Below are 12,500 nucleotides of genomic sequence, written 5' to 3'. Positions count from 1 at the left end.
TGGAGGATCGGGTCCACTTTTTGGACTTGGTCTTGTCAATCTTGGCAATGGTAGGAGTGAGGCCGAAACTTTGGCAAAGCCGAAGGAATTCGATGGCTCCATAGCGGTGGATCTGTTTAGCTTAACTTTTCAAGTCGCCTGAACACGTCAAGCTCCTTGTTTCCTTTTAGACTTCTAATAGTAGTAGATTTTGATGTATATTTCAATAAGAAAATTAACGATAAAAGCGAAGTTACATGACTGAACACTCAAGCTGACTCCATTCGCGCGAAACTTTTTTTTAAATTTTATCTCAATGACCTAACTGGGAAAGAAAATAATATCTCTGAAGTTATTCATGCTAGCTTCTTGAAATTTAAAGAGGTGATATAACTCCATTAGCTGAATTTATCGAACTGTTTTTACCCATAGCAGAGTAAAAGACGCCAAATCACGTTGGATTGGCAGTCACAGTTCATCACCTAACTGGATCAAAGCCGATGGTCACTCTCGTAAACAAAATGGGTCATTGTCCCTCGTACGATGATGTAGAGGTGGTTAACACAAGCTTGGCCATGGAGATAAGTGCAAGATCTGAAGAACATGGTATTCATGTTGTTGTGCCCTCGAATATATCGCCTGGTATTTTTCTCCAGTTCGCAGGTGACAATAATGATCTAAACGAAGAGACACTACATGGAAAACAAACCACACATGCCACAACCCTTTTAGCTTATCAGAAAGAGCAATACGGTCCTAAGGGTCCTAAGTGGTCATTTTTTTTCGGTTTCTGCTTCTCGACTATTAAGAGTAAAGACGATGGCTGGTTCGACAAGAAATGGGGTAATCCAGGTAATATACTTTCCGTTTGAAATATATTCCAGGACTATCAATTATTTTAGTAAGTTGTCATTTAATAGTTATGTATAAGTAGTAGGTATTATATTGTAAATAGCATGTATTGTTACTAATGTAATGTACTGTAATTATTATACGTAAGGTCTAGTAGTGTAAACATTGTTATAGTATTAATTTAAAATAAAAATTTTAAAAACGAGTGCGAGTGCTTCATCGGGGTGTCCAAACACCGAGAAACAGATGAAAGCATGAGGCCGAAAGCCGAGTGCTTTTATTGTTTCGAGGTGTCCGGATACCCCGATGAAGAACGAAGTTTTTGGCTGACTATTATTATTATTATTATTATTATTATTATTATTATTAATTATTATTATTAATTGTTATTAGTTAATTGTTAATTGTTATTAGTAGTGTTTTTAGATAGTCATTTTTCGACAATTATCTTTCGTATACAAGAAGAATGTGCATAGGGTATATATTTTAATATTCATATTTTTGAATCTGTAAATATTATTATTATTATTATTATTATTAAAGATGGATAGATAGATAGTTTATTTATAAAAATACATATAGCAGCCAAGAGGCTGAATTGCATATTATTTACAATCAAATAAATTTATGTAGGTATATATTAAAAAGGCAAATGACGTACAGGAAAAGTTGTACAAATAACGAAAAAAAAAATTTTTAAGAAAGGAGAGGCTTTATAAGCTTAACCTCCATCCTAGACATCAGCACTGCACTGAGGAGGCCAAGAAGGCCGAAACAGTACTGTCTGCATTTAAGGCATCCGACCGGTAATCTGGAGACCCAGGTTCAATTCCTGGCTGAGCCACATTTTCACTTAATTGCTTAGTTGTGCTGATTTCTGTTCCCAAATTAACCTTGTCTGTTGTATTTCTCAGAAAAGCCTAATGAATCGCCATCCAAAACGGGAATAGGCTGGTGATCCTAAGTAATTAAGGCAATCAGTTGCTAATCAGTTGCTAATATATCCCCTCCCTACCTTATATATATATATACATATAAGGTAGGGAGGGGATATAGTCACATTCTCTGCAATCACGATCACCTCACTACTCCCCGGTCGATCGGTGATGCACGGCCATATCGCCCTGGAAATTAACTAAGTACAGTAAGGTAGGGAGGGGATATATTAGCAACTGATTGTCTTAATTACTTAGGATCACCAGCCTATTCCCGTTTTGGATGGCGAGTCATTAGGCATTTCTGAGAAATACAACAGACAAGGTTAATTTGGGAACAGAGATGGCCGTGCATTACCGATCGACCGGGGAGTAGAGAGGTGAAGCTGATTGCAGAGAATGTGTGAAGTTGTCTCCTCGGACCTGACCATCTGAAGGCAAAAAGTGTGTATGCGTTGTACAGTAATATGTGTTCCCAGTGTGGTTGGTTCAGTGGCTGAGTGGTTAAGGCATCCGACCGGTAATCTGGAGACCCAGGTTCAATTCCTGGCTGAGCCACATTTTCACTTAATTCCTTAGTTGTGCTGATTTCTGTTCCCAAGTTAACCTTGTCTGCTATATCTAAAGTGCAACGTGCGGAATATCATCTATCAAGCAGAGGTCACAACATCTCAGTCAAAGAAAACTTACATCGGTCTTTGCGACACATCATTCAAATCACGTCACAGAAACCACACATGTTCCTTTAGAAATGAACGCGACAGAAATTCCACTGAACTTAGTAAATATGTATGGGGTTTGAAAAACAAGAAAGTCGACTATCACATTAAATGGCGGATTGTTAGGCATGCGAGATCCTATTCAAATGTAACGAAGAAGTGTAATTTATGTCTATGGGAGAAATACTATATAATTTGTAGACCAGACTTGGCGACCCTTAACAACAGAAATGAGCTTGTAACAAGTTGCAGACATGCAAAGAAATTCCTTCTTAATAGCGTAATTATTTAAGGCTTATTTTTAGCAGCTCACTGGAAACAATTTGTATTGTTTAACCGTTGCTATGCACCCCAGCCTGTAGTGAATTGCTACCGTTTTTTTTCAAAATCACTGTAAAACAACATGTATTCTTTCTTTTTGGCAGTTGCCTGATGATTGCTTCGTGAGAAGCATGAAACTCGGAGTAGCAAATAAATGTTTTTGACATATTACAAGTCTACGTATCTATATATATACAAATGTGGAGGTAGAGTCTACCTTGGCATAAAGTGCTCAATGCTGTGGTAGCAGAGCTAAATATACATAAGTTGAAGGATTAAAAAGGAAGCATCGATTCTCTGTGACTCTGAGTTTCGCGCCTAAGCGCTCGTCAGACAGAACTTTCTTCAACTTTATTTTAAGCGTTAAACTAGTTTGGCAAGGCGGAGGAGCGTTTCCGAGCTTAGTTCTTTGACAGTGCGTTGATCGAAAAAGTGTTTAAGTGCTTGAAGACCTTCGCTATTGGGAATGACTGTGTATAGAGATGTAATGTCCATGGTGAAAACAAGTTAGTCTTGGCCGGAGAAATTGAAATCGCGGAAAATTTTTAGTGCGTGTGTACTGTCTTTAATGTACGATGGCAAAGATTTGATGATAGGCGTCTTTAGATTTTTTCACCCAAAAATGCCGTCACGACATCCACAAACTTAAATTCAATCGTAACACTAAATTCTCCAACCTTTCCTTGGAAGAGTGGGCGGCGAAGTGCGTTGATCGAAAAAGTGTTTAAGTGCTTGAAGACCTTCGCTATTGGGAATGACTGTGTATAGAGATGTAATGTCCATGGTGAAAACAAGTTAGTCTTGGCCGGAGAAATTGAAATCGCGGAAAATTTTTAGTGCGTGTGTACTGTCTTTAATGTACGATGGCAAAGATTTGATGATAGGCGTCTTTAGATTTTTTCACCCAAAAATGCCGTCACGACATTCACAAACTTAAATTCAATCGTAACACTAAATTCTCCAACCTTTCCTTGGAAGAGTGGGCGGCGCTTAAAAATCTTAGTAAACGCAATGACATAGTTGTCAAATCGGCCGACAAAGGCAGCCCGGTAGTTGTTTGGCGGTCCGACCTTTACCAAAAAGAAGCTTTGCGGCAACTTTCTGACACCTCGTTTTATGCCAAAATCCAGAAAGATCTCACCTCCACAAATCAAAAACTTGTCGAAGACACCATTCATGATCTTAAAGCTAGTCAAGAATTACCGGCCACTGCCACTTATGTCATCATCAATACCCCTAGAACTTCGTGCATTTACTTCTTGCTTAAAATTCAAACCTAACAACCCAGGTCGCCCTATCGTTTCTGCATGTAGTTGCCCCACCAAACTCATTTCTAGCTACTTAGACAGAATTATGACGCCTATCGTCAAATCGTTGCCATCATACATGAAAGACAGTACAAACGCACTAAACATTTTCCGCGATTTCAATTTCTCCGGCCAAGACAAACTTATTTTCACCATGGACATTACATCTCTATACACAGTCATTCCCAATAGCGAAGGTTTTCAAGCACTTAACCACTTTTTCGATCAACGCACTGTCAAAGAACCAAGCTCGGAAACGCTCCTCCGCCTTGCCGAAGTAGTTTTAACACTTACAAGTAACTGTTTTTCATTCGCCGGCAACTATTACAAACAAATTAATGGTGCAGCGATGGGCACAAGAATGGGACCTAGCTATGCCAATCTTTTTGTAGGATATGTTGAACACCAATTTTTTAATCAGTACAACGCCCCCAAACCTGAACTCTACGGCCGCTACATCGACAACTGCATCGGCGCTATTTTCATCCAGCAGAGAAGAACTCAAGATCAATTTATAACCTCCGTCAATTCTTTTCATTCGGCCCTTAAATATACCCGGGAAATTTCGGAAACTTCATTGGCTTTCCTAGAATCAAAGTTTCTATTAGTGGCAACGTGCTATGTACCAGTGTGCACTACAAACCTACAGATTCTCACAGTTATTTGTTGCATTCATTGTCACATCCATCACATGTCAAGAACTCCATTCCTTATTCTCAATTTCTTAGACTTCGACTTCTATGTAGTGATGACTCCGATTTTTCCAGCAAATCAGAGGAGATGTGCCAGTTCTTCGAAAAACGTGGCTATCCTGTCTCTGTGGTCAAAACGGGCCATCAGCGCGCCCAACAATTTGATCGACAGTCAGCACTACAAACGTCACAAAAAGATAAGAATGACAGAATTCCATTCACCCTCACTATCCATCCTCATAATCACGCAGTCAAAAGTATCATTCTTAATAATTTTAAATTACTCCAAAATGATCCCGAGACTGGTAGAATATTTTCGCAGCCTCCACTTATTTCATTCAAACGCGACAAAAACGTAGGGAACGTTTTAGTTAGAAGCGCGCTCAAAACTAACGAGCAACCCGGCACTTTCAAATGCGCGCGCTCACGATGCTAAACTTGTCTTTTCATTGTTAACACTAGCAAGATATCGGGACCTAAGCGATCTGTTAAGATCACCGATCGTTTCACATGTACCTCCGCAAATGCCATTTAGTGCATAACCTGTACGTTATGCAATAAATTATACATTCGCGAGACAGGCAGACGACTGGGCGACCGATTCCGCGAACACCTTCGCGATGTTGAGAAGAATAACAAGGATGCATCTAAGCCAGTCGCTCGTCATTTTAATCTCCCTAACCACTCCAAAAAACACATGGCTATCTGCGGCCTTTCCCTACATCTAGGTAGAATCTCAGTACGGTGGCCAATTTAAAACCAAAATTTAAACCAATTTAGAGCAAATTTTTTGTATACTACTTCCCACTGTACTTCCCCACCGACGCAGCACCAAAGTTTCTTTAGAAACTACCCCCTTAATTTAGAATAACCCGACGAAACTTTCAGATGTCGCTCAATATACGTAGCAAGGCTTTTTCACATCAACAATTACCGCTGTTTGAGTGTACGCTTTCGAGGGGGATGAAACTAGACACATGTCTAGACCTAAGAACACATATAAAAATAAAAGAAACCGAAGCCTACACCGGAAAATTTAAATTTAAAGAAAAGTTGGCCGGCGAAAATACAACGTGGATGGACATCTCAAACGTGAAAACCTGACTCCTATATCTGTCCAGGTCTGTCATTTTACCAAGGAGGACTTCAAGCGGGATCTTCAGGTATATGAATATTGGTCTTGGTGACATTCGCTTCATACGGAAATCTCAGTCAACTAGTCCAAAATATTATATTGGAGCGAGAAAACTGAATCAAGCAATATATAGATGACTTTCACTGTTATGCGCTAATAAACGTGACTTGAAATGTGGTTAAATTTTGTTAGCAGTGTAGAAACTACTGAAACGATTTACTCTTACCATTTGATGGAAATATATAAATCGATCGTTTGTTTTGAAGTTGTAACAGGGCTCTCGTAGATAGCCACGATAGACAGATTAAACTTGATTTCCACGCATTTATTTCACAGCAATGAGCGCGCAGCACTGCAAATTTCTCTTTGTAAAACTCCTGCCAATAACTCACATATAAAACCCTGTTTAACGACCGCCAGGTCAGTCTGTTCAGAGGTGGAGCCAATATCAATACCATTTAGCCTCTGGATTAAGATTCAAGTCTACAAAGTATTGCTCTCCTCGCCTGTGTTTTTCCTCTTTGCATCAAGTACATTTACTCATCCGGAGAAATCCTTGACTGTTGCTACGTCATAGCCTCGTTTGCATACACAAAAACAAAGATGGCGGATTTTAATTTAAATTTGCCTATTTTTGAAGCGTTATTGTTGGTTATTTAAACACATTTAGTCCAAATGAGTGGTCAACTATGACAACACAGGTAAAGAACTTTCGATTCAGAGAAACTTTTTGTAGACCGTACTTTCCCTTTAAAGTTGTCAAACATCTACTAAAATGCTATTTTAAACATAAATTATTTTTAGTATCCTTGCTGCTTCGAAACGCGCCAAACATACTGTTTTAATCATCACTCCACGTATTCTTATTCCGGAATAGGATCAATTGAACGCGCCCTAAGTGATTAGCAATTGAGAAGAGAAGCCTGAAAAATTCAGGACTTCAACAGGGTTTGAACCCGTGACCTCGCGATGACGGTGTAGTTAAAAACTTAACCGAAACCTTACCGAGGTCTTTCACAGGCACCCCTCGTAAAAAATAGATTAATGTTTGTGTGAAGTCATGAAAGTATGAACAATATGATAATTTCTTGACTGTTGTGTAAGTCCCATACCTGTAACTTTGTAATATATCTATAATTCCAAGAAACAATAGCAGTCGCTCTCCCTTTGCATTACGAGCTGGAATGCCTCCCACCCTAAAAGATAAGAAAACATTAAAGTCCATATTGGCTGTCTGTAGCAGGGATCTCTAACACGTGTATACATGTACAAACTGGATGCAATGTTTAATACTCACGGTCTTTCTTCGGTTTCATCTCCAACAGTGATTGCCTCCCAAGCAGAGCTGAAGCCTTCTCTTGCCTTTAAACTCCTTGCTCGTTTTAGGTGTGTACGGCCATCATCTGAAGGAGAGGAACTTGAATTAAAGGAACCAGCAATTTGAAAAAATAGAAAATTAAGAAACAAACAAACTCCTACCTGCACTGCCACCTACGGTGAGATGCTGTCCATTAGATGGTGTCTGAGTGCTGTCAGGTGAGGGAGAAATCACACCTGATGGTGAATCTGGTTTCGATGGGTTATCTGCGGATGGTTCACTATATGATCTTTTGACTCGGGGATGTACAGCCTCCTCAACTTTATGGATCGCAACAAGAAGACTATAATCCATGATTTTAAAACTTTGTAGCACCTGCAGGATGTAATCAAAGTACATTTTTATGAGAATTGATAACATCAGCGAATTTACTCTCAAAAGCCAACAGCAGGGCTAGAGTGTAAAGTTTAGATGCTTCTATGGAAATGAAAAAGAATTGCTGCTGTTCATGACAAAGAGCAAAAGCTTTAAAAGAGTACGGTGGATATCTGTACAGCTGCAAAGCACCTGGAGCCATACATTGTGGCCAACATGAATCAACAGCTATTCTGATAAGACAAAGCACGGAATTACAGGCAGGCATGAGTGAGTCATCACAGACAAACTCATCTGTTGTCAGTTGTGACTCAGATGTGAACCCCTAAACGCACAGTATATGGTTTTTTAAACCATGCATCACAATTATCTTAAATGATATCAGATTACCGTCTAAGATTATTACCAGTAAGAGCCACTACAAATTAATGCATTAACATTTAAAATAAAATATGATGCGACAATGGTGTGAATGACGTACCCTGCAATCTCTCTGTATTGTCCTCATCACAGCATTGTATGTGTCAAGTTCAAGAAAAAGCCCCTGCAAACAAGACGTCTTGGTTTAAATCAGCCCTCAAAAGGGCCATAACAGTGTCCACTCTATATCTAATTCTTGAGCAATAACCAGTCGAATACATTATTCTACAAAAAACTACATAAACAGGTTCCTGTATAAGTCAACAACGAACCATGGGAGGGACATGCTGCTAGCACTGCTTATGAGATTTACTGCAAACAGTGGAAGAAAAGCCATTGGTGTTCACAAGAAATATTATTTGTACATGTATGGCTCAAGTGAACGCTCAGCTCTTAAAACAGAACACGCACCAAATATTTTCTGGCACTTCAATAATTAAGGGATCTGGGGGTACATGTAACCATAATTTCAAGACTTCTGGGTGAACAAACCATGATGCTGTAACTTTCAAATGGCTATGAAATGGCAATAATCCGGGAAATGCATTAGTTAAAAAATGATTTGCCAATCCTCACTTCACATAACCATGACTTGTCAAATAAACAAAAGTCAACCCCAAACATTTCAGCTTTTTCCACTTCTGATTACTCGATAGAGTAAACTGTTCTATTGAGGCCTTAAACTGCTGTTTAAAAGTAAAAACTAAAATCCAAGCTTTGGCCAATCAACGGCATCATCAGGGATGAGAAAATATTCTGTGCACACTATATACAGTGTGTATAGGCAAAGAAGGTGTAGGGTGACATGTGTAAAAAATGTGACGTATGTATGAAAGCTATAGAAATAAACTGTGAGTAGAATACAAAGCTCTAATGATGGAGTGTCTCAAATCAAGGACCTCTAATTAACAATTAGACCCGTAGCCCGCAAGGACTACGGGTCAATAGCCCATGAGGCGAAGCCGAATGGGCTATTGACCCGTGGCCCTTGAGGGCGAAGGGTGTAATTGTTTTATTATCACCCAACTAGTCGGACAGCAAAGGCAATAATAAAGTTAGCAAATGCAAGTTGAAGAAATATTTATATGGGAATAAAACGAAAGAAAGTGTCACGCTTTTCGCTACTCGAGGACTATTACTGATAGTCCTCTAGTAGCGTAGCCAATCAAATTGCAGGATTTGCATTAGTCCACTAGTTGGGTGATACTAAAAGCGCTTAGGAATCGTCTCTAAAATAGAATCTTAAAACAGGAGGTCTGCGAATTCAGTACATTCTTCTCGGGAATTGAGTGTGGGCTTGTACTTTCTAATGTAAAATGCTTCATAGAGGCGTAGATTAGCAGGGTAGTTTTCGCTCATAATATTCTTGACACCAATGACTTTGTAGTCTTTGTTCTGGCAGGAATATATATGTTTTTTAGCAGAGGAGTTTTAGGGTTAGGGTTAGGGTTTGGGCTATTGATATGTATGTACATATCAATAACGATATATACAGCGCGCACGGAATATTTTCTCATCCCTGATGATGCCGTTGATCAGCGAAAGCTTGGATTTTAGTTTTTAATTTTAAACAGCAGTTTAAGGCCTCAATAGAACAGTTTTATATTTTAATCATGCTGCTGAAGAAGAACATGAACACTCAATAGAGTGTTTTCACATGACGTCACCGCGGCCATGTTGGTGTTCCAAAGCAAAGGAATGGCGGCCATGATGGTGTAAACCAAACTAATCCTCTGGGATTTCAACTATTTTTTTTTGTGAAATACTTTCTTTTGTTTCTATAACCCAATATGGCTGCTGGTCATGCGAGTGAAAATGCTCCATAAGCAAGTCTGTTATACCTCTGGATGATCATTTAAGAAATCCAAGTCTTTTAATGTGGGTGTTTCCTTTGCTCGTTCAGCTTTGGATGCTTTCCTTTTGAAAGTAGAACCCTGTGATAAAAGAAAACTCCACTTATTGTGGGGAAACGTTAAATATGCCTGACAGCTAAAGGATTTTAAAACACATACTCTGTCACAAATTTCAATCAATCACATTCTTTGAAGAAGTACATGAAGGACCAGTTGAATAAAACCTTAAGTGCATCATTAGGCATAGTTTTTGATAACTTGCATTTCCTTTCCTTTTATATTAACCCTTCTCTGCTAGCAAAGGTCTCTTTTCTCTTCCATAGGTCAAAACTCCCTGTGTTGAACATGCGTGGCAGTTACGATACTTCACATATTGTACGGGCTCCCGTAACAACAATGAAATTACTGTAAACGAATGCGCGAGTGGGCCCAAGTCACGGGCAGCAATTATATCATGGGGCATGTGTTTTGAACAGTGCTGTCCAAGGCTGTGAAAGCAGTTGAATTAAACTGAGTTTGGACCCATGATAGAGGTCTCGTTTCCTGTACTCTTCAGCCCATTGAACACAAAAGAAAAGAGACCTCTGCTAATGTAAGGAATATTAGCCCTAACCCGCTATTGATTTTTGCCATCAATTTACTAATCAAAACTAAGCTTTGCATCAAGAAAGTGAAAGGTCAATGTCATAGGTACCATAATAGTTACAAAATTAGTCATAAGCTGGAAGGAAAAGATTACCTTCAGATCATACTTGAAATGAATTTTGTATCCACTTGGTAAAAGATTGTTCATTATTACAAGTCTTATGTTCTTGCCTCCACACTGTAAAAACGATTATCTCCCATGAATGTTTATTTATAATTATTATCAATGTTAAGCTGAGCTCACATACAAGCACACAGTGCTAACGCTTGACATCTTTGTATCATTAACAATTTAACCAACTACATGTATTTGCAAAAAAAATTCAGCAGAAGAAAGCACAACTTTATTGGGGGATCAGCTCCCACATGGGCATTATTCTTACACTCCACCCCCACACATGCAGTTTGTGTACATCAATTTTTTGAGCTCTGAATGACAATGAGAAAGACACTTCAATATACATCTACTTTCTTGCTTCCAAGCATACTACATGTACACCTTTCCCTTTTGACAAAAATCCAAGTTTGGAATAAAATGAAAAAAAAAAAAACGAAACAAGAAAGTTCTGAAGGACATTATTTTAATTTCAGGTTCAATCCTTTTGATTGCATGTTATCTTTCAACTTCAAGGAGGGTCAAACTATGTCAAGTTTTGGGGGACATCAATGGAAAAAAACACTTAAAGTTTGTTTGAACCTTTGAATCTACGGGTAAATTTGTAGTTTTACCCACCAGGAAAAAAAGTAAGTTGTTTCAACCCAGTCCGTCATCTTCTTAAAAGGGCAGAGGTTTTGATAAGGGAGAAATTCACTCCTGCATGTGATACTTTTCAAATATCCATGTGTGTGTATTTGCAAATTACTTGTAAAATGATACCAGTAATATTGAGGACCATTCCTTGAAACTGTCAAAATAGAAATTTTAGTAACTATTATTGCCAGTGTAAAGGCATCATTCTAGATGGTGACCATCGGGCTGCATGTCAGCTTTAACTGAAATTAAAGGGGACTAGATACCATCAAACTTTAAAACGCTTTCAATGTTTTTTTACTTGTCATCCATCACAAAAGCTTAACTTGGTTTGTCTGTTATTTTGCTCAAGCATCACATGCTGTAGAAAACTGCCACAACCACAAGTTTTAGTAAAGTATGTTTAAACTTAAATTGCATGGACTAATATGGCATACCTGATAACAGTACAACCCAAAAAACTTTGGTAACAGCGTTCGTTTGTTCTGGTTCAAATTCTGAGGAAAAAAAATAATAATTTTGAACAATTCCTTTGGTTATACATGTACACTGTAGCATCCATGACCCCAAGTACTTACAGCGATTTACTGAAATAATCTGATATTAAAAATCTCTCCCAAAAGCAGAAATTTTCCACCTTGATATTTTGCGACCAGTGAAACCAACCTTCTTTTATTAGCATCTTAGAGTAAAAACGCTTTGTCATTATTCTTTCTTAACTTGTTTGAGTGTTGAAATGCAGCAATGACTTTCAGTAATGTACTTTTAATGCACAGTAATGTATTTAAAATAAAGAACAAACCAACATTATTTTACCTAATAGCAATCCATATGATAATAATCTACAAAAACAAAACAAGCTGGGCTTTGAAATTTAAGGTAATTCTATGCAGCTCATTTTGAATTGTACGTATACATGTGCATATTGAACAGAAATAAATTATAGTAAATTATAAATTCATAATTATTGGTACCAAAAAAGGTTGACTGATTGATTGACTGCCTGATCTTTAGGTTTACCAAGAGCCTGCTTGGTGGAGTCATTTGCTTATAGTGATACATATACAGTGCATATCAGAACTACATGTACCCAGTCTCAAAATATAACTTTTAAGGTAAAGGCCCTTATTTTACAAGGGTAAGACATGCCAGTGAACTACATTGTAGAGTTACTGATGACCATGTGGCCCTCGGTGCA

The 12,500-nt window shown here is 38.3% G+C and overlaps 1 protein-coding gene across 4 annotated transcripts in view; it reads right to left on the bottom strand.

Moving 5' to 3' along the window:
• The window catches only part of LOC138008300 (phosphatidylinositol 4-phosphate 5-kinase type-1 alpha-like), a 56,134-nt gene that overhangs the window by 19,240 nt on the left and 24,394 nt on the right, over positions 1-12,500 (bottom strand). For all 4 annotated transcript variants that reach the window (XM_068855594.1, XM_068855595.1, XM_068855593.1 and 1 more), the window contains 7 exons: positions 11,740-11,799; positions 10,646-10,729; positions 9,895-9,987; positions 8,115-8,177; positions 7,420-7,633; positions 7,238-7,343; positions 7,053-7,136 (listed from right to left, as the gene is read on the bottom strand). In XM_068855594.1, the coding sequence (XP_068711695.1) occupies positions 7,053-7,136; positions 7,238-7,343; positions 7,420-7,633; positions 8,115-8,177; positions 9,895-9,987; positions 10,646-10,729; positions 11,740-11,799 (704 nt within the window). The remainder of the gene's footprint in view (positions 1-7,052; positions 7,137-7,237; positions 7,344-7,419; positions 7,634-8,114; positions 8,178-9,894; positions 9,988-10,645; positions 10,730-11,739; positions 11,800-12,500) is intronic.

This window comes from Montipora foliosa, chromosome 6, assembly GCF_036669935.1.
Source record: "Montipora foliosa isolate CH-2021 chromosome 6, ASM3666993v2, whole genome shotgun sequence".
Lineage (NCBI taxonomy): Eukaryota > Metazoa > Cnidaria > Anthozoa > Scleractinia > Acroporidae > Montipora > Montipora foliosa.
Note: the sequence above shows the minus strand (reverse complement) of the source record. Positions and strands in the feature narration are given on the sequence as shown.